General features: G+C 42.0%; 1 protein-coding gene across 1 annotated transcript in view; it reads right to left on the reverse strand.

The window, feature by feature from the left end:
• The window catches only part of TRAF6 (TNF receptor associated factor 6), a 219,202-nt gene that overhangs the window by 96,691 nt on the left and 98,775 nt on the right, over positions 1 to 23,736 (reverse strand). The window contains 1 exon segment of the mRNA XM_053720146.1: positions 20,257 to 20,415. Coding sequence (XP_053576121.1) covers positions 20,257 to 20,415 — 159 coding nt within the window.

The raw sequence follows: 23,736 nt of genomic DNA on the forward strand, positions 1-23,736 counted from the left end.
GAGGTTGCAGATGGAAGCGAGCAAAAGGAATAATGTCCATGGAAGCTACCATGAGAAACACTACTTCCATTTAGTGCACCACTGAGGGATTCGCAATTGATTGAAGAGGCAGGACAATAGAATTTTTGATCATCTTGTTTCCTTTAGGAAAATTTTCATAGACACTGAATCTATGATTGTGCTCAGAAAGCAAACCCTGGTGTTGGGAACCAGGGAACTTTTGTCCAGATTTATTTTCCACCGATGGTCTCGAAGGAGAGACAAAAGAGTGTCCGTGTGAGATCTTGCCAAATGAAAAGATAAAGCTTGAACCAAGATATCGTTGAGGTAAGGGTACACAGCGATCCCTTGCGTTCTTGCTACCGCTAATAGCACTCCCAGTATCTTCGTAAAGATCCTGGGTGCAGTGGCCAGGTCGCATGGAAGGGCTTCAAACTACATAGTAACATAGTAGATTGAAAATAAAAAATGAAGTCCATCGAGTTCAACCTATACAAATAAATAATCACACTAAAAGGTGACCCATTTAATACAAGCAATCATATCCATGAATTATGTTTCTAGATAGAAATGTATCCAAACAATGTTTAAATGTAACTATGGTATTAGCATTCACTACCTCCTTTGGTAATGAGTTCAACAATTTTATTGCTCTTACAGTGAAAAAATATTATTTAAATTTAGATTAAATCTCCTTTCCAACAACCTTAAAGTGTGACCTCTTGTCACAAACAATTTTCTTGGAATAAACAGAGCTTCTGCCATCTCTGTATATGGGCCTTGAATATATTTATATAAAGTAATCATGTCACCTCTTAAGAGCCTTTTTTCTAAAGAAAACAGACCCAGTTTGGCTAGCCTCTCCTCATAGCTTAAATTCTCCATTCCCCTTATTAGCTTTGTGGCCCTTCTCTGAAATTTTTCTTGAAAATGTTTGTCCAGAAAGGCAAACCGCAGGAACTGAAAATGATCCTTGTGGATCGGAACATGAAAGTAAGTGTCCTTCAAGTCTATAGTGTTCATGAATTGACCCTCTTGGACCAACAAGGGATAGATCTGATAGTCTCCATTTTGAAAGACGGCACATTGAAAAACTTGTTGAGAAGTTTTAAATCCATGATAGTTTGAAAAGTTTCCTCCTTCTTGGGAACCACGAACAGGTTTGAATGAAATCCTAGAGCCCTTTCTGTGGGAGGGACTGGAATGATTACACCCAGAGCGGATAGGTCCTCTACACATTTGAGGAAAGCAACTCTCTTCACAGGGTTTAAAGAGAGTCTTGATAGAAGGAATCTGTCTCTTGGAGGGCAAGACTTGAACCCAATCCTGTTGCCCTGGGAGACCACGTTCACTACCCATGGGTCTGGAATGTCACGAACCCAGGCGTCCTGAAAAAAGAGAGTCTCCCCCTAAGTGATCCAGTGCCGAATCATAGTAACTTAACATCTGAGGAAGGTTTCTTGGACTGCTTGTTTTTGTTCCAAGCCCTGACTGGGCTTCAGGAACTCTCGGGTTGATCCGATTTTGGGAGGGAGCTGCAGATCTCTGTCCCTCGGATGAAAATTACCAGACTGTATACCCTTGGGACTAGCCTTCTTATCCTGGAGAAGGAAGACACTCTTCCCACCGGTCACCATAGAAATGATAGAATCGAGGCCCGGTCCAAATAAAGACTTCCCCTTAGTTTGTTTGGCCAGGGTGGAGATGGCTCCATCCACTTTGAGAATGGAACCCCATAATGCCAGGTTGGAGTCAGGAACTGGAAACATATTCTTCAAATTAGAGGATGGAGAGAACGGAACCCCAGATCTCTCTCACTCTTTAGATATGACGTCTGACATGCGAGCTGGAACCGGAAAAACTTCCAGAGATCTGGGTTTATTATCATAAACTGTGCCCCAGCTTTGGGATCTTAGGTTCCTCCGAAAGGCTTAGGATCAGGAACATCTAAAGTAGACAAAACCTCCTTGAGTAATAGACTAAGGTGTTAAAGTCTGAATCTGGACTTAACCTCCTCAGACACCAGTCAGAATAAGAGATCTCCCTTTCAGAGGTTAAAGAGGTATGCTCGTCCTCAGAATCTTGAGATAAACTAACCAAACCAGATTCAATAGGAGAAACTATTTCTGTATCAGCAGAATCATGTTTAATCTGTCACTTCCTCTTCCCCCAATGGGTAGGGCACTTAGCGCTGCAGAAACAGCTAATTGAAGCTGTGTAGCAAAGTCTCTTGGGAGGAAAGGAGGGGCATATCCTTCACAGCAGAGTCCTGAGAGGTAACAGGCTCTGAGGGGTAATCTTGATACAAGATCTGGTCCCTCTGAGTTTGGACTGAAGTACTGATGATACACATAGGGAACAAAATTGAGCAGGGGGGGGGGGGCAACTTGGGGCTCCTCACAATAAAGACATAGGCAAAATAATTTGTTCTTTAAGGCATAAACAATTATCAAAAGACTCAGAGTCTAGATCCATGTTAAAAAAAAATAAAAAAAAAAATAATCATTTTGATTTATAAATTAAAGTTGATACTGTCACTTTAAAAAACAGAGCGAGAAAAACAAAATGTATGCTTTACCTGATAAATTTCTTTCTTTCCGGATATGGTGAGTCCACAACGTCCTCAATTACTGTTGGGAATATCACTCCTGGCCAGCAGGAGGCGGCAAAGAGCACCTACAGCAAAGCTGTTAAAAGGACACAACCCCAATTTCTTTTTTCTTTCGTGATTCAGATAGAGCATGCAATTTAAGCAACTTTCTAATATACTCCTATTATCAATGTTTCTTCGTTCTCATGCTATCTTTATTTGAAAAAGAAGGCATCTAAGCTAAGGAGCCAGCCAATTTTTGGTTCAGACACTGAACAGCACTTGTTTATTGGTGGATGAATTTATCCACCAATCAGCAAGAACAACCCAGGTTGTTCACAGAAAATGGGCTGGCATTTAAACTTACATTCTTGTTTTTCAAATAAAGATTCCAAGAGAATGAAGAAAAATTGATAATAGGAGTAAATTAGAAAGTTGTTTAAAATTGAATGCTCTATCTGAATAAAAAAAATTGGGGTTCAGTGTCCCTTTAAGTATCCCTCCCCTTCCACAGTCCCCAGTCATTCGACTGAAAGAAAATGGAGAAAAGTAAAAAACACAAGGTGTAGAGGTGCCTGAGGTTTAGTAAAAAAAAAAAAACGGTCTTTAAAATACAGGGTGGGGCCATGGACTCACCATATCCGAAAAAAAAGAAATTTATCAGGTAAGCATAAATTTTGTTTTCTTTCCTAAGATATGGTGAGTCTACAGCAACCTTAATGACTGTTGGAAACCAATACCCAAGCTAAAGGAAACGAGGACTAGGGAGGGCCAAGACAGGTAGACCTAAACAGAAGGCACCACTGCTTGCAGAACCGTTACCCCAAAAGAAGCCTCAGCCGAGGCAAAAATGTCAAACCTATAAAATTTGGAAAAAGCATGCAATGAGGACCAAGTAGCAGCCTTGCAAATCTGCTCAACAAAACAAAAGGATTGGACATCTGGCACATCCGCCAGACGCTTGTGCAGCAAAACACAGAGAGCAGAAATCTGGCCCTTCAAAGTACTGACAGATAAACCTTTCTCCAGACCCTCCAGGAAAAAAGATAACATTCTTGGAATCCTGACCCTACCCCAAGAGTAGGCCCTGGATTCACACCAATAAAGATATTTACGCCATATTTTATAGTAACATAGTAACATAGTAGATAAGGTTGAAAAAAAAGACTGAAGTCCATCGAGTTCAACCTATACAAATCTAAAATACTTACAAAAAGCTCCAGTTAAGCTTAAATAACAGAATTTATGTTTACCTGATAAATTACTTTCTCCAACGGTGTGTCCCGGTCCACGGCGTCATCCTTACTTGTGGGATATTCTCTTCCCCAACAGGAAATGGCAAAGAGCCCAGCAAAGCTGGTCACATGATCCCTCCTAGGCTCCGCCTTCCCAGTCATTCGACCGACGTAAAGGAGGAATATTTGCATAGGAGAAATCATATGATACCGTGGTGACTGTAGTTAAAGAAAATAAATTATCAGACCTGATTAAAAAACCAGGGCGGGCCGTGGGCCCGACACACCCGTGGGGAAAGTAATTTATCAGGTAAACATAAATTCTGTTTTCTCCAACATAGGGTTTTCCGGTCCACGGCGTCATCCTTACTTGTGGGAACCAATACCAAAGCTTTAGGACACGGATGAAGGGAGGGAGCAAATCAGGTCACCTAGATGGAAGGCACCACGGCTTGCAAAACCTTTCTCCCAAAAATAGCCTCAGAAGAAGCAAAAGTATCAAATTTGTAAAATTTAGTAAAAGTGTGCAGTGAAGACCAAGTCGCTGCCTTACATATCTGATCAACAGAAGCCTCGTTCTTGAAGGCCCATGTGGAAGCCACAGCCCTAGTGGAATGAGCTGTGATTCTTTCAGGAGGCTGCCGTCCGGCAGTCTCGTAAGCCAATCTGATGATGCTTTTAAGCCAAAAAGAGAGAGAGGTAGAAGTTGCTTTTTGACCTCTCCTTTTACCAGAATAAACAACAAACAAGGAAGATGTTTGTCTAAAATCCTTTGTAGCATCTAAATAGAATTTTAGAGCAAATTGTGCAACAAACGTTCCTTCTTTGAAACTGGATTCGGACACAAAGAAGGCACGACTATCTCCTGGTTAATGTTTTTGTTAGAAACAACTTTCGGAAGAAAAACCAGGTTTAGTACGCAAAACCACCTTATCTGCATGGAACACCAGATAAGGAGGAGAACACTGCAGAGCAGATAACTCTGAAACTCTTCTAGCAGAAGAAATTGCAACCAAAAACAAAACTTTCCAAGATAATAACTTAATATCAACGGAATGTAAGGGTTCAAACGGAACCCCCTGAAGAACTGAAAGAACTAAATTGAGACTCCAAGGAGGAGTCAAAGGTTTGTAAACAGGCTTGATTCTAACCAGAGCCTGAACAAAGGCTTGAACATCTGGCACAGCTGCCAGCTTTTTGTGAAGTAACACAGACAAGGCAGAAATCTGTCCCTTCAAAGAACTTGCAGATAATCCTTTCTCCAAACCTTCTTGAAGAAAGGATAGAATCTTAGGAATATTTATCTTGTCCCAAGGAATCCTTTAGATTCACACCAACAGATATATTTTTTTCCATATTTTGTGGTAGATTTTTCTAGTTACAGGCTTTCTGGCCTGAACAAGGGTATCAATGACAGAATCTGAGAACCCTCGCTTTGATAAGATCAAGCGTTCAATCTCCAAGCAGTCAGTTGGAGTGAGACTAGATTCGGATGTTCGAACGGACCTTGAACAAGAAGGTCTCGTCTCAAAGGTAGCTTCCATGGTGGAGCCGATGACATATTCACCAGGTCTGCATACCAAGTCCTGCGTGGCCACGCAGGAGCTATCAAGATCACCGATGCCCTCTCCTGATTGATCCTGGCTACCAGCCTGGGGATGAGAGGAAACGGCGGGAATACATAAGCTAGTTTGAAGGTCCAAGGTGCTACTAGTGCATCTACTAGAGTCGCCTTGGGATCCCTGGATCTGGACCCGTAGCAAGGAACCTTGAAGTTCTGACGAGAGGCCATCAGATCCATGTCTGGAATGCCCCACAATTGAGTAATTTGGGCAAAGATTTCCGGATGGAGTTCCCACTCCCCCGGATGAAATGTCTGACGACTCAGAAAATCCGCTTCCCAATTTTCCACTCCTGGGATGTGGATTGCAGACAAGTGGCAGGAGTGAGTCTCCGCCCATTGAATGATTTTGGTCACTTCTTCCATCGCCAGGGAACTCCTTGTTCCCCCTGATGGTTGATGTACGCAACAGTCGTCATGTTGTCTGATTGAAACCGTATGAATTTGGCCTTTGCTAGCTGAGGCCAAGCCTTGAGAGCATTGAATATCGCTCTCAGTTCCAGAATATTTATCGGGAGAAGAGATTCTTCCCGAGACCAAAGACCCTGAGCTTTCAGGGGTCCCCAGACCGCGCCCCAGCCCACCAGACTGGCGTCGGTCGTGACAATGACCCACTCTGGTCTGCGGAAGCTCATCCCCTGTGACAGGTTGTCCAGGGACAGCCACCAACGGAGTGAATCTCTGGTCCTCTGATCTACTTGTATCGTCGGAGACAAGTCTGTATAATCCCCATTCCACTGACTGAGCATGCACAGTTGTAATGGTCTTAGATGAATTCGCGCAAAAGGAACTATGTCCATTGCCGCCTACCATCAAACCTATTACTTCCATGCACTGCGCTATGGAAGGAAGAGGAACAGAATGAAGTATTTGACAAGAGTTTAGAAGTTTTGATTTTCTGGCCTCTGTCAGAAAAATCCTCATTTCTAAGGAGTCTATTATTGTTCCCAAGAAGGGAACCCTTGTTGACGGAGATAGAGAACTTTTTTCTACGTTCACTTTCCACCCGTGAGATCTGAGAAAGGCCAGGACAATGTCCGTGTGAGCCCTTTGCTTGTGGAAGGTGACGACGCTTGAATCAGTATGTCGTCCAAGTAAGGTACTACTGCAATGCCCCTTGGTCTTAGCACCGCTAGAAGGGACCCTAGTACCTTTGTGAAAATTCTTGGAGCAGTGGCTAATCCGAACGGAAGTGCCCACAAACCTGGTAATGCTTGTCCAGAAATGCGAACCTTAGGAACCGATGATGTTCCTTGTGGATAGGAATATGTAGATACGCATCCTTTAAATCCACCGTGGGTCATGAATTGACCTTCCTGGATGGAAGGAAGAATTCGTTCGAATGGTTTCCATTTTGAAACGATGGAACCTTGAGAAAACTTGTTTAGGATCTTGAGATCTAAGATTGGTCTGAATGTTCCATCTTTTTTGGGCACTACGAACAGATTGGAGTAGAACCCCATCCCTTGTTCTCCTAATTGGAACAGGATGAATCACTCCCCATTTTTAACAGGTCTTCTACACCAATGTAAGAATGCCTGTTTTTTTATGTGGTCCATGAAGACAATTGAGACCTGTGGAACCCTCCCCCCTTGGGGGAAGCCCCTTGAATTCCAGAAGATAACCTTGGGAGACTATTTCTAGTGCCCAAGGATCCAGAACATCTCTAGCCCAAGCCTGAGCGAAGAGAGAGAGTCTGCCCCCCACCAGATCCGGTCCCGGGATCGGGGGCCAACATCTCATGCTGTCTTGGTAGCAGTGGCAGGTTTCTTGGCCTGCTTACCTTTGTTCCAGCAGCTTGCATTGGCCCTCCAGGCTGGCTTGGCTTGAGAAGTATTACCCCTCTTGCTTAGAGGACGTAGCACTTGGGGCTGGTCCGTTTCTGCGAAAGGGACGAAAATTAGGTTTATTTTTGGCCTTGAAAGACCTATCCTGAGGAAGGGCGTGGCCCTTGCCCCCAGTGATATCAGAAATAATCTCTTTCAAGTCAGGGCCAAACAGCGTTTTCCCCTTGAAAAGGAATGTTAAGCAATTTGTTCTTGGAAGACGCATCCGCTGACCAAGAATTTTAGCCAAAGCCGCTCTGCGCGCCACAATAGCAAACCCAGAATTTTTCGCCGCTAATCTAGCCAATTGCAAAGTGGCGTCTAGGGTGAAAGAGTTAGCCAATTTGAGAGCATGAATTCTGTCCCAAAATCTCCTCATAAGAAGAATCTTTATTGAGCGCCTTTTCTAGTTCATTCGAACCAGAAACACGCTGCTGTAGTGACAGGAACAATGCATGAAATTGGTTGTAGAAGGTAACCTTGCTGAACAAACATCTTTTTAAGCAAACCCTCTAATTTTTTATCCATAGGATCTTTGAAAGCCCAACTATCTTCTATGGGTATAGTGGTGCGTTTGTTTAGAGTAGAAAACCGCCCCTCGACCTTGGGGACTGTCTGCCCATAAGTCCTTTCTGGGGTCGACCATAGGAAACAATTTCTTAAATATAGGGGGAGGGACGAAAGGTATGCCGGGCCTTTCCCATTCTTTATTTACAATGTCCGCCACCCGCTTGGGTATAGGAAAAGCTTCGGGGGGCCCCCGGGACCTCTAGGGAACTTGTCCATTTTACATAATTTCTCTGGAATGACCAAATTCTCACAATCATCCTGAGTAGATAACACCTCCTTAAGCAGGGCGCGGAGATGTTCCAATTTAAATTTAAATGTAATCACATCAGGTTCAGCTTGTTGAGAAATTTTCCCTGAATCTGAAATTTCTCCCCTCAGACAAAACCTCCCTGGCCCCCTCAGACTGGTGTAGGGGCACTTCAGAACCAATATCATCAGCGTCCTCATGCTCTTCAGTATTTTCTAAAAACAGAGCAGTCGCGCTTTCCGCTGATAAGTGGGCATTTTGGCTAAAATGTTTTTGATAGAATTATCCATTACAGCCGTTAATTGTTGCATAGTAAGGAGTATTGGCGCACTAGATGTACTAGGGGCCTCCTGTGTGGGCAAGACTGGTGTAGACGACGGAGGGGATGCTGCAGTACCATGCTTACTCCCCTCACTTGAGGACTCATCTTGGGCATCATTTTCTCTAAATTTTATGTCACATAAAATCACATCTATTTAAATGAGAAGGAACCTTGGCTTCCCCACATACAGAACACAGTCCTATCTGGTAGTTCAGACATGTTAAACAGGCATAAACTTGATAACAAAGTACAAAAAAACGTTTAAAATAAAACCGTTACTGTCACTCTTAAATTTAAACTGAACACACTTTAATACTGTAAATTGTGAAAAAGTAAGAAGGAATTTGTTCAAAATTCACACAAAATTTCACCACAGTGTCTTAAAGCCTTTAAAAGTATTGCACACCAAATTTGAAAGCTTTAAAACTCTTAAAATAACGGAACCGGAGCCGTTTTTATAATTAACCCCTTTACAGTCCTGTATCAGCTTTGCTGAGACCCAACAAGCCAAAGGGGAATACGATACCAAATGAACACCTTCAGAAAGTCTTTTCTATGTATCAGAGCTCCTCACACATGCATCTGCATGTCAGCTTCCCAAAAACAAGTGCGCAAATAGAGGGTTCGAAAATGAGGCTCTGCCTATGATTAGGGAAAGCCCCTAGAGAATAAGGTGTCCAATACAGTGCCTGCCAGGTTATTTTACATAATTCCCAAGAATAAAATAATTCCTCAAAGCTATGAAATATAAAATATGCTTATATATCAATCGTTTTAGCCCAGAAAATGTCTACAGTCTTGAAAGCCCATGTGAAGCCCTTTTTTTCTTATGTAATAAAAATGGCAGTTACCGGATCCATAGGGAAAATGACAGCTTCCAGCATTACATCGTCTTGTTAGAAATGTGTCATACCTCAAGCAGCAAAAGTCCCTGCTCACTGTTTCCCCCAACTGAAGTTAATTCCTCTCAACAGTCCTGTGTGGAAACAGCCATCGATTTAGTAACGGTTGCCTAAATCATTTTCCTCTTACAAACAGAAAATCTTCCATCTCTTTTCTGTTTCAGAGTAAATAGTACCATACCAGCACTATTTTAAAATAACAACTCTCTTGATTGAATAATAAAACTACAGTTAAACACCAAAAAACTCAAGCCATCTCCGTGGAGATGTTGCCTGTACAAAGGCAAAGAGAATGACTGGGGAAGGCGGAGCCCTAGGAGGGAACCTGTGACCAGCTTTGCTGGGCTCATTGCCATTTCCTGTTGGGGAAGAGAATATCCACAAGTAAGGATGACGCCGTGGACCGGACACACCTATGTTGGAGAAAACCCCATTAAAAATGTGACCCATTTAATACTAGCAATCATATCCATGAATTTTGTTGTATACAGAAACTTATCCAGACTATTTTTAAATGTATCTAATGGTATTGGACTGAAGTCCATCGAGTTCAACCTATACAAACCTAAAATACTTACAAAAAGCTCCAAGTTAAGCTTAAATAACCCCATTAAAATGTGACCCCATTTAATACTAGCAATCATATCCATGAATTTTGTTTGCATACAGAAACCGTATCCAGACTATTTTTTAAATGTATCTATGGTAATGGTCATTCACTACCTCCCTTTGGTAAATGTAGTTCCACAATTTTTATTGCTCTCACAGTGAAAAAAACGTTTCCGTTGCAGGAGATTAAATCTCCTTTCCTCCAACCTTAAATTAATGACCTCTCGTCAGAAACAATTTTCTTGGAATAAACAGAGCTTCTGCCATCTCTGTATATGGGCCTTGAATATATTTATATAAAGTAATCATGTCACCTCTCAAGAGCGCCTTTTTTTCTAAAGAAAACAGACCCAGTTTGGCTAGCCTTCTCCTCATAGGTTAATTCTCCTCCAATCCCCTTATTAGCTTTGTGCCCTTCTCTGAACTTTTCTAGTTCTGCAATATCTTTTTTAGCAATTGGTCCCCAGAACTGCACTCCAAAACTCAAGGTGAGGTCTTACCAAGGGCTTTATATAATGACAGAATTATGCTTTCCTCCCCTTGAATCAATGCCTCTTTTAATACATGCTAGTATCTTATTAGCCTTTGAAGCCGCTGCCCAGCATTGTGCCACCATCTTTAGCTTGTTAATCATTACTACTCCCAAAATCCCTTTCCTCCTGTGTTTGGCTAAGTCCTTGCTCCATTTAAAAAATACGTAGTCCTGCTTATTTTTACTATCCAAAATGTAGAACCCTTGCATTTTTCCGTATTAAATCTCATTTTCCATTCACTTGCCCATAGTTCTAATTTTAGCAAATCCCTTTGTAAAGACAGTTCGTCCTGCTCTGACCTTATGACCTTACTTAACTTTATTATCATCTGCAAAAATAGAGATGTCGCTATTTAATCCTTGCTCCAAGTCATTTATAAAAATATTAAAAAGAACAGGGCCCAGTACTGATCCCCTGGGGGACGCCACATGCTTACCTTTGTCACAATCTGAGTATGATCCATTTACTACTACTCGTTGCTCCCCTATCTTTATTCCAGTTATTTATCCATGAGCTAACATTTTCAGCTATTCCCAGTCCCTTAATTTTTGTGCATTAATCTCTCATGTGGCACTGTATCAAATGCCTTTGCAAAATCTAAGTATATCACATCCACTGATTGCCCTTTATCTATATTTTTACTTACTTCCTCGTAGAATCTAATTAGATTAGTTTGACATGATCTATTTTCTCCCTAAAGCCATGCTGATTAGAACTCATAATCTTGTTTACCCGAATATGCTCATCAATATAATCCCTTATAATCCCCTTCAAAATATCTTCCCCACTATTGATGTCAGACTAACTGGTCTATAGCTTCCTGGATCATCCCCTGCTTCCCTTTTTGAAGAGTGGCACCACATCAGCTTTACGCCCCATCCTGGGGTACCATGCCTGAGGACTAATGAGTCTTGAAAAATTAAGAGTAAAGGTTTGTCTATAACAGTGCTAAGGATTTCCTTAACACCCCTTGGGTGTATTCCATCTGGGCCTGGAGTTTATTTACCTTAATATTTCCAGTTTTATCCCTGATATCCTCTAAACAAAACCCAGTTAGTGGTATGGACTGGCATGTTCTATTATGTTCAAAAGTGATCATTCAATGGTTCCTCTCTTGTGTATACTGAAGAAAAAAACTGGTTTTAGTACCTCAGCCCTTCTCCCTGTCATTATTTATCATGCTAACCCTCCACGCATTTAATGTACCTATATTATCCTTCTTAGATTTTTTGCTATTTATGTACTTAAAGAACCTTTAGGGTTTAGACTTAGAATCCTTAGCAATTAATTTTTCATTTTCAATTTTGGCTAATTTGATTGCTTTTTTGCAAGCTTTGTTACATTCCTTATAAATATTGTATGCTGAGTCTGTACTATTTTTCTTTAAATAATTTAAATGCCCCTACGTTTTTTCCTAATTTCTCTTAAACACATTTTTATTTAGCCATAACGGCTTTGTTTTTTTATATTTTTACTTTTTATAACCATATGGTATGTGTTGATATGTATATTTATTTAACACATTTTTAAATATTATCCATTTATTCTCTGTATTTTTATAAGAAAATTACATTGTCCCAATTTATATTATTTAATGATTTCCTTAATCGTTGAATTTTGCTTTCTTGAACTTAAAAGTCTTAGTTAAGCCTTTAAAAAAACACTGCATTTGAAAATAGATTTCAAATGTGACCATGCTTATGATCACTGTTACCCAAATGTTCTTTAACTTCTATGTTTTGATATTATATCTGTATTGTTTGATAGCACTAAATCCAATATAGCTTTACTCCTAGTTGGCTCCTCTATTAATTGTGACAAGAAGTTATCCCTGAGAACATTTAAAAATCTATCCCCCTTAGCTGAATTACTAGTTTCATTGGCCCAGTTTTATATCAGGGTAGTTAAAATCTCCCATAATTACAGCACTGTTATTAGCAGCCTTACTATTTGGACTAAGTAGTTGAGTATTCCTCCCGGGTCCACTAATGTTGGGGAGGCTTGTAGCATGTTCCTAGTAATATTTTTTTTATGATTTTTCCCCCCACTCTATATTTCAACCCACAGGGTCTCCTACATTGTCACTTGTATCATCAAATATCTTCCCCTTATTGTAGGTTTAAGGTTAGGTTTAATATACATGCAGATTCTCCACCCCTTTTATTATTCCTGTCCCTCCTAAATAATTGTATACCCCTCTAAGTTAACTGCCCAGTCATGTGAATCATCCCACCCAAGTTTCGTTATACTGATAACATCATAGTCCTCTTCTGCAACTAAGAGCGTCAGCTCCCCCATTTTACCTGTCATGCTTCTTGCATTTGTTGTCATACATTTAATTTTCATGTGCTTTCCTGCTGCTACTCGAGCTTACGTGTGCTTTCCACTCTTATTTTCTAATGTGACATTTCTTAAGTCATCCCTTCCTTGAGATTTTAAGGGATTGTCATATTCACAGACTGATCTCTCTGTTCTATTTTGGTTCCTAACTGACCCTCCCCCCCCTTTGCCTAGTTTAAAAGGTTCTCTAACGTGCTAACCATCCTTTCCCCCAACCCCACACCTGCACCCATGTCATTCAGGTGCAATCCATCCTTACTGTACAAATTGTACCCTAGTGAAAAATCAGCCCAGTGTTCTAAAAAGTCAAACCCCTCATTTTTACACCATGTCTTTAGCTATGAATTAACAGACCTTAACTCCTTCTGCCTTACTGAATTAGCACATGGCACTGGTAATATCTCTGAAAATATTACTTTGGAGGTCCCTTGCTTTAAGCTTGCCTACCTACCTCCCTGAAGTCATTTTTTAGGACTCTCCATCTCCCACCGATTCCTTCATTAGTACCAATATGCACCATGACTGCAGGATCAGACCCACATCCCTCTAACAATCTATCAATACGCTCCACATTATGCCTAACCACGAGCCCCCTGGAAGACAGCAAACTGTTCTATGTAAAGGGTCTGGATGACAAATTACCCTATCAACCTTCCTAATAATAGAGTCTCTCTACCACCAACATCTGCCTCTGGCCCTGACTTGTATGCCCCTCCTTCCATGACTGACAGGACATGCCCACAATAGTATGCTCCCTCTTCCACAGCTAAAGGACTGTTCACTATACTAGGCAACACAGCCCCTCTCTGACACTGCCACCCCTGAACCGATTTCTCCAACATCTTTCACTTAACTCATGGCAAATCTATTGGGGGTGTACCAGCTCAGAACTGGCCTGTCATCTTCCGCTTACCTTTACTTTGCCCTCTGACTGTGACCCAGCTACACCCTGGAGTCTCCTCATCTGAATCCTCCCCATTCCCAACTGCTGGAACCATTAACAACCAGCTCAGTCCTATCCATTTCCCTTTCAAGTGTCTGAATTTCATGTAGTGTTGCAATTCGTTCCTCCAGATCCCCAAATAACGAGTTTCTAAAGAGACAATATGCTCACACTTGCCACAAACATATAATCCCAGAAGCGGCTGCTCCAGTGATGCAAACATGTGGGCAAGCTGTACACTGAGAATGAGATTCTCACACATTCTTAATAAAAGGTTTAACTTAAAAGTATAAAATATATTTCCCCTTGGTTACCCCCAAAACCTTGTTTGCCTAACTACCTTGGTTAGCTAACTATAATACTTAAACAGACAATCTTACTTTAACAGAGAATCAATACAGCAACCCTTAAAGAGCAAGCTCCAAGAGTAAATGTGCTAAATTTTAATCTAGCTAGGCCCAAACAGCTGAAAAAAAAATCCCACCCCTAATTACCCACACAGGAGACAAGAAAAAAAAAATAAAAAATTAGATACAAACCAACAGTTATTTTGTTTTATAAAAATGCAACCCTTGCAAAGCAAAATATTTATGAATTAGCTATGTTAGCTAACTATAATACTTAAACAGCAAATCTTACTTTAACAGAGAATCAATACAGCAACCCTTAAAGAGCAAGCTCCAGAGTAAATGTGCTAAATTTATAATCTAGCTAGGCCCAAACAGCTGAAAAAAAAATCCCACCCCTAATTACCCACACAGGAAACAAGAAAAAAAAAAAAAAATAGATACAAACCAACAGTTATTTTGTTTTATAAACAATGCAACCTTGCAAAGCAAAATATTTATGAATTAGCTTTGTTAGCTAACTATAATACTTAAACAGACAATCTTACTTTAACAGAGAATCAATACAGCAACCCTATAAAGAGCAAGCCTCCAAGAGTAATGTGCTAAATTTATAAATCTAGCTAGGCCCCAAACAGCTGAAAAAAAAAAAAAAAAAAAAAAAGTAAACAGGCTTACGAGCCTTAACTATGGTCTCCAATGGACCGACTCAGAAAATCAACGCTTAGATAAAATCAAGTGTTCAATCTCCAACCAGTCAGTTTCAGAGAAACAAGTTTTGGATGAAGAAAAGGACCCTGAAGTAGAAGGTCCCTTCCTCAGAGGAAGTCCTCCACGGTGGTAGAGATGACATTTCCACCAAGCTATGCAATACCCAGATGCTGCGAGGAGGCCACACGAGGAGCTATTAGAATCACTGACGCCCTCTCCTGCTAGATACAAGCAATAGCTCGTGGAAGGAGAGCAAACAGAGGAAATAGGTATGCCAACTGAAGCTACAAGGAACTGCCAGAGCATCCATCAGGAAGGCCTGAGGATCCCCTTGACCTCGCACCGTACTTTTTGAAGCTTGGCGTTCCTACGAGATGCCATCAAATCCAATTTCCAGGTACCCCTCCATTTGATAGTTAACCTGTAAAAACCACCTCCGGATGTTGAGTTCCCACTCCCCGGGATGAAAAGTCCTGTCTCGCTCAGAAATACGCATCCCAGTTGTCCACTCCCGCATGTGGATGGCAGATAGACCGCAATGGTGAGCTTCTGCCCATTGAATAAACAGAGCCACCTCCCTTCATGGCTAAGTGACTCCGAGTTCCCCCCCTGGTGGTTGATGTAAGCCTCTGAGGTATGTTGTTGACCGACTGGGAACACCTGATAAATAGCGCTAAGGCCAGTTGAGGCCCAAGCCATCAAGTTAGGAGAGCAGGACTCCTCTTGAGACCAAATTGCCTTGCGCTTTCAGTTAGTACCAGACTGCTCCCCAACCCCACCAGGGCTGGCGTCTGTGGTCACAATCACCCATGAGGAGTCTTCAAAAGCATGTCCCCTGAGACAAGATGTATCTTGAGAAAGTCACCAAGGGAGTAGTCTCTCTTGTCTTCTGATCTAGAACTATCTTTGGAGACAGATCTGCATAATCCTGGTTCTATTAAACTGAGCAATGCACCACTGCAGACGCCCTCAGATGAATCGAGCAAAAGGAACTATGTCCCATGGAAGCCACCATCAGACCAATTACCTTCATACATTGGGTCACTGATAGCTGTACAGCAGACTTTAGAGATAGGCAAAAGGAAAGAATCTTTGCTTTTCTTATTTCCGCCAGGAATAACTTCATTGAAAGGGAATCTATCATTGTTCCGAGAAAGACCACCCTTGTGGCGGAACAAAGGGAACTCTTTCCCAAATTCACCTTCATCCTCGAGCGTTGAAGAAAAGAAAAAAAGATCTCTGTGTTAGATTTTGCAAGTTGAAAAGAATGGGGCCTGTACCAGAATGTCGTCCAGATAAGGCGTCACAGCAATTCCCCGAGACTGAATTACTGCCAAAAGAGCCCCCAGGACCTTTGAGAAAATTCTGGGAGCTGTGGCAAGGCCAAAAGGAAGAGCCACAATCTGAAAGTGTCTGACCAGAAAGGCAAATCTTAAACATTTGTGATGATCCCTGTAAATGGGAACATGGAGGTACGCATCCTTCAGGTCTATGGTCGTCATGAACTGACCCTCTTGCACTAAAGGAAGAATGGAATGGATAGTCTCCATATTTAAAGACGACACTCTGAGAAATTTGTTTAGATCTAGAATAAGTTTGCTCCTTTTTGGGAACCACAAACAGATTGGAATAGAACTCTAGACCCTGGTATTGTACTGGAACTGGAACTATCACTACTATAAGGGAAAGGTCCTGTACACATTTCAAGAACACCTCTCTATTTATTTGGTCTGCAGATAATCTTGAGAGGTGGAACCTGCTACTGGGAGGAAAGGTATTGAATTCTAATTTGTAACCCTGGGACACTATGTCCACGGATCTGGAAGCTCCCGTATCCATGCCTGAGAAAACGGGGAGAGTCTGTCCCACACTTGATCCGGTCCCGGATCGGGGGCAAACCTTTCATGCCGACTTAGACTTCTTGGATTGTTCCAAGACTGACTGGGTTTCCAAGGCTTGGACTATTCCTGCTTGGCAGAGGAGGGGGAAGACTTACCTCTGAAGTTACAAAAGAACGAAAATTACTCTGACGTCCTTTCGGCCTATTCTTCTTATCTTGTGACAGAAAAGATCCTTTACCGCCAGTGATATCGGAAATAATTTCTGACAAACCTGGCCCAAGGTCTTACCCTTGTAAGGAATCGCCAAAAGTTTATACTTAGAGGATACATCTGCTGACCAAGACTTCAACCATAATGCTCTGCATGCAAGATCGCGAAACCAGATATTTTCGCTCCCAACTTGGTGACCTGCAAAGAGGCATCTGTAATAAAGGAATTTGCTAAATTAAGAGCCTTGATCCTATCTTGCACCACCTCCAAAGGAGTATCTGCTTGAAAAGACTCAGACAAGGCATCAAACCAATAGGCTGCCGCACTTGTCACGGTAGTAATTCACACCGCCGGTTGCCATTGGAACCCTGATGAATATGCATCTTTATTAGATAAGCCTCTAGCTTCTTATCCATAGGATCATTGAAAGAGCAACTATCCTCAATGGGAATAGTAGTTCTCTTAGCCAGGGTAGAAATCGCCCCTTCCACCTTGGGCACTGTCTGCAATGACTCCTTAATAGAGTCAGCTACCGGGAACATCTTTCTGAAAACCAGAGACGAGGAAAAAGGAATCTCATTCAGTACTATTGATCCGATGTTGTAACGGATGGGTCTGGACATGTCTCTGTTTAGAAAGCTAACTCCTGAGACATGTCACGGAGCAGTATTATGTTAAAAATATTTTATTATGGCTGCCTGTACCGCCTCTGTAAAACTAAGGGAGGCGGGTCCTTCTCTTAGGCAGTAAAATTTCCCCTAAGCGCGCGCTTTTCATCATAGCCGCGTAGCTGATAGCGGAAGTGGTCGTGCTGCAACACACTTCTCCAGTCAGTAACGTAACTTTTTGAAATTACGTTACTGACTGGAGAAACGTGTTGCAGCACGACCACTTCCGCTATCAGCTACGCGCCTATGATGAAAAGCGCGCGCTTAGGGGAAATTTTACTGCCTAAGAGAAGGACCCGCCTCCCTTAGTATTACAGAGGCGGTCCATGCAGCCATAATAAAAATATTTTTAACATAATACCGCTCTGTGACATATCTCAGGAGTTAGCTTTCTAAACGGAGACTTGTCCAGACCCATTCGTTCCAACATTGGATCAATCCTACTAAGCCACCTAAAGTGAAAACACTCTCAAAGCCCCAGTGTCTGCTCCCTGCCCAATGAATCCTGTTAGATAATACAGGAATTTAGTCCCAAATAAAGTGCAACTACCTGCTTTAGTGCCAGAATTCTGTTTCTTCATCATAAAACAAAACAAAATAGCACTTACCTGCACCTCTGGCTGTCTGGCAGGAGGGCAGCTCACCCGGTATGAGAGGAAGCCACTCCTCACAGAGACCTGTGAAAACAAGAAAGGACAGAGTAAACCTACTCTGGCTTTCTATGTAAGGGCAGCAACCTATTAGAAAAACACAGTGAGGCCCACCCCACAAGTTCCTTACTGCTTGAAAGCCACCACAGCCCTACTGAAGAGACTAACATTAAGTACAGCTACACCCAGTCTTAACAAGAAAGATCACAGCAAACCTACTCTGGCTATCAAAATAATAAAATCTTGATTGTAGAAAAATCTTTTACAGACACCTAACTATACCTACTTCTTGAACTGAGGCAAAGAGAATGACTGGTGATGGTGGGGAGGGGAGAAACACTTAACAGCTTTGCTGTAGGTGCTCTTTGCCTCCTTCTGTTGGCTAGGAGTGATATCCCCAACAGTAATTGAGGATGCTGTGGACCATATCTTAGGAAAGAAATAAGCAAACAGAACCTCTATGCCCATATGCTAAAAAACTTTCAGAAGAAAAAAATAACTAAGACAAGACATCTGCACCTCAGCCGAACTGAGGTGTGCTACCTGACCTTGCAAAAAACACTCTGCCTAAGCAGAGAAATCCCCAGCTGATCCGAACACTCTCCTTCAGATACTAATCCCGGAAAGAAAACAAATTGGCCGTTGACGCCACTACACTAATAAATGCAGAAGAGCAAAAGTCACATGATATATCCTACCAGAAACAGTGTAACAGAGAAAAAGCGAGCGTTTCTGTGTAGGAGAAAAAAGTAACCGCTCCTCTAGGAATGAAAACCTGTGAAATTCAAATAAGTCTACACAATCAGGGTTATATAAACATCGCAACCCACAACACATGAGCCATAAAATAAAGGGATATACTATTTAAAGTGAATGTAAATTTTGATTCTAAAGTGCCGGTTTTTAAAAATTCAATTAAAAACAGGGGCATTTTAATTCATAAAAATTTACATTTCACTTGTGTTGTGAAAAAAAACCTTATCTTTTAAATTTAACAGCAGCTCCAGCTTCCTCCGGCCGTCGCAAGCCATTTATGATGTCAGAAATGATGGATAGGTCATCCTCCAATTACGGCTTCCCTTCCTTCCTCATTTTAGACCCAGGAAGAGGCTTTGCGACGGGTGGAGGAAGCTGGAGCTGCTGTCAAGATTAAAAGGTAAGTATTTTTTCACAACAGGAGTGAAATGTAAATTTTGATGAATTAAAGTGCCCCTGTTTTTAATTGAATTTTTAAAAACCGGGCACTTTAGCATCAAAATTTACATTCACTTTAACCCCTTAGTCTCCCTTTGCCATTTAAACATTGCCTGCCCCCTGTCAGAAAAATACCCTAAATAAAGTATATATATATGTCCCATAAAAAGATGCAGCTAAAATTTACTAAGTGCCAATCTCCTATACCTAGAGACAAAAAAAGGCACTTACCTCCAATCCAACTGTCTGGCAGGGAGACAGCCCATCAGGTGTGAAAGGAAACAAACTCTAAACAGAGACCTGTGGAAAAAAGAAAGAACAGAGTAACCAAACTCTGACTTTCTATACCTAGGGCAGCAAAATGAGCAAAGTAAGCACCACCTCACAACTTCCTAACTGCTTGAAAGCCACCACTACTCTTACTGAAGAAATTAACGTGGACTACAGCTAAACCCAAAAATCTTGCTTGAAGTGAACGAAATCCAATTTTTCTTCAGACACCAAAACTTCACCTCCTCCATTGACAGATGCAAAGAGAATGACTGGGGATTATGGGTAGGGGAGTGACATTTAACAGCTTTGCTGTGGTGCTCTTTGCCTCCTCCTGATGGCCAGGAGTGATATTCCCACTAGTAATTGAATGATGTTATGGACTCTCCATATCTTAGGAAAGAAACATATGTACCACAAGTCACTGGCTATATGCTGCTCAAGAGCTGTAATGTGTTATAGCTCCTGAAAGGGATTATATTTTGCAAAAAACATTCTCATTGCAATATTTCTGTAACCCAAAGCCACAAATGTCTTCCTTGTATTGTTATTAATTACAAATGTCAGGCAGTTTACTTTGTCTAACCATATTCTGAGTTACTTATTACCTATGTGGTCAGTACTCACTTGTTTCTGCTCAAAGGGCATAGGTAATGCACAGTTCTCGCAGAGGATTTCACGCTTTGGACAGTCCATTTTCATGTGCTCATCTAACTGATTCTTTTGGAAATATCCTTGGCACTGTTTGCATACCAGGCTGGCAAACTCACACGATGCTAGGTGAGCCTGCAAAAATGCACAAATTGTCCATAGAGTAATTCTGTGCTGTATAAATGGGTTAAGTCATGCAAAAAACAACAACAACAAAAAAAACTTTGGCCCTTTATAAAAAGCAATGAGTACATTTTATTTAGAGCAATGGCACCCTCTCTGAAATTCTGTCAGCTAATATGCAATTTGCGATAATTTGTAGCTTATCACTTTCTGCTGTTCAATTTCTCCTCTACACAGAAGCATAAAGAGAAGCAAATAACAGCCCTTCAAACTAAATCATTTGGATAGTTTCAACTTTTTTTTTACAAAGCCCCCCCTCCCAAAAGAAAAAACAAATTATGCTTGCAAGATAATTTCATTTCCTTCTGTATAAGGAAAGTCCACGACTTTATTCCTTACTGTTGGGAAATACTGAACCTGGACACCAGGAGGAGGCAAAAACACCCCAGTCAAAGGCTTAAATACCTCTCCCACTTCCCCCACTCATTCTGCAGAGTGAACAAGGAACAGTAGGAGAAATATCAGGGTATAAAAGGTGCCAGAAGAGAAATATAAAATTTAGGGGGCCGCCCATCCGAGAAACACGGCGGGGGCAACATTTATGTTTTCCTTCTTAATATAAGGAGAGTCCATGGCTTCATTCCTTACTTTTGGGAAACTTATACCCAAGCTCTAGAGGACACAATGATAACGGGAGGGACAAAAATAGAAGAGGACCCTAATCTGAGGGCACCACTGCCTGCAAAACCTTTCTCCCAAAGGCTGCTTCAGCTGAAACAAAAACATCAAACTTGTAAAATTTAGAAAAGGTGTGTAAGGAGAACCAGGTAGCCGCCTTACAAATCTGATCTATAGAAGCCTCGTTCTTAACAGCCTAAGAGGAAGCCACTGCTCTAGAGAATTAGCCGTAATTCTCTGAGGAGGTCTATGACCCGCTGTCCCATAAGCTAAGCGGATAAGACTCCTCAACCAAAAAGATAAGGAAGTCGAAGAGACCTTCTGACCCTTACGCTTCCCAGAATATGCCACAAACAAGGAAGAAGTTAGTAGCCTGAAGATAAAACTTCAAGGCACGAACCACGTCCAAATTATGAAGTAAACGTTCCTTTGAAGAGGGAGGATAAGGACACAAAGAAGGGACCACAATCTCCTAATTGATGTTGCGGTCTGACACGACTTTAGGGAGAGACCCTAACGTAGTACATGGGACAACCTTATCCGAATGGAACACCAGATAAGGAGGCAATTTCAGATACTCTGTGAGCAGAAGCAATAGCCAGTAGAAAAAGAACCTTCCAGGACAACAACTTAATGTCAATTTTCAAAACTTTCAGAACCAGATTCAGACTCCAAGAGGGAGCCGAAGATCTGAACACAGGTCTGATCCTAATCAGAGCCTTAACAAAAGACTGAACAGCCGGAAGCTCAGAGAGTCTCTTGTGCAGTAAATCAGACAAGGCCAAAATCTGTCCCCTCAGGGAACTGGCCGAAAGACCCTTTTCCAGTCCATCCTGGAGAAACAATAGAAACCGGGCAACATTAACTTTATGCCAAGGAAATCCATGCTCTTCACACCAGAATAAGTAGGTTCTCCACACCTTATGATAGATGCGACGAGTAACCGCCTTACGAGTTAGAATGAGAGAATCAATAACTCTTTCAGAAAACCCTCTCTTGGCAAGGACTGAGCGTTCAATCTCCACGCAGTCAGCCTCAGAGAATCTTGATTTTGATGAACAAAAGGATCCTGTTCCAGCACATCACTGCAACAAGGTAACTTCCATGGAGGAGAAGATGACATCCTCACTAGATCCACAAACTACATCCTTCGCAGCCACGATGGAGCAATCAGTATTACTGACGCCTGCTCCTGCTTGATGCGGGCTACTACTCGAGGAAGGAGTGGTAATGGAAGAAAAAGTTAAATTAGACTGAACCTCCAAGGCACCGCTAATGCATCTATTAGCTCTGCCTGAGAATCCCTGGACCTCGACCCATATCTGGGTAGCTTGGTATTGAGACGAGACACCATGAGATCTATCTCTGGCGTCCCTCACATGTTGCATATCTCCGCAAACACTTCTGGATGGAGAGACCATTCCCCTGGATGAAAGGATTATCTGCTGAGAAAATCTGCTTCCCAGTTGTACACACCCGGAATGTGGATTGATGACAGCTAACAGTTGTGGGCCTCCGCTCACTCCAGAATCCGAGTTACTTTCCTCATTGCAAGGGAGCTTCTCGTTCCCCCCTGATGGTTGATGTAAGCCACCAAGGTTATATTGTCTGATTGGAATCTGATAAACCGGGGCGAACCCAGAAGAGGCCAAGCCTTCAGAGCATTGTAGATTGCTCGAAGTTCCAGAATGTTGATCAGGAGGGAGCTTTCCTCCTGAGACCACAGGCCTTGTGCCTTCTTGGCACTCCAAACAGCTCCCCATCCTGAAAGACACAAGTCCATAGTCACAATCTCCCAGGATGGTCTTAGAAAGGATGTCCATCGGGACAGATGATCTGGACAGAGCCACAAAGAGAGCAATTCTCTCGACTGGTTGTCCAGGGAAATCTGTTGAGACAGAGGGCAAGACATGCCAAAGCAAGCTTGCAACATCTCTGGTCGGTTAGAAATATCCTCATGGATTTTGAGTCTATTATAGTACCCAGGAATTCTACTTTGGTGCTTGAAATAAGAGAACTCTTCTCTAAGTTTATCTTCCATCCATGTGATTGAAGAAGGGAGAGAAGAAATACTGAATGGTCCTCCGCCAGATGAAAGGATGGTGCTTGAACCAGAATGTCGTCCAAGTAGGGAGCTACTGCTATTCCTTGGGTTCTGGCGACAACCAGGAGAGCCCCTAGAACCTTTGTAAAGATTCTTAGAGCAGTAGCTAAACCAAACGGAAGTGCAATGAACTGGAAGTGCTGATCCAGGAACGCAAACCTTATTAACTGGAAGTGGTCCCTGTGGATTGGAATGTGAAGGTAGGCATCCTTCAGATCTATAGTGGTCATGAACTGTCCTTCCTGAACTAGAAGGATGGACCTTATTGTCTCCATCTTGAATGAGGTGACATTTAGAAACTTATTTAAGCACTTTAGATCCAGAATCCGGGGGAAAGATCCCTCCTTCTTTGGGACTACAAACAGGTTTTAATAGTATCCCAAACCTCTTTCTGCGATAGGAACCGGGACAATGACCCCTAAGGAGGACAGATCCCGCACACACCCCAGAAAGGATTCCCTCTTTTCTGGTTTTGAAAACAGGCTTGAGAGGAGAAATCTGCCCTTGGGTGGATGAGATTTGAATCCTATCTTGTATCCCTGAGCTATGAC

This window comes from Bombina bombina, chromosome 7 (assembly GCF_027579735.1).
Source record: "Bombina bombina isolate aBomBom1 chromosome 7, aBomBom1.pri, whole genome shotgun sequence".
Taxonomy (NCBI): domain Eukaryota; kingdom Metazoa; phylum Chordata; class Amphibia; order Anura; family Bombinatoridae; genus Bombina; species Bombina bombina.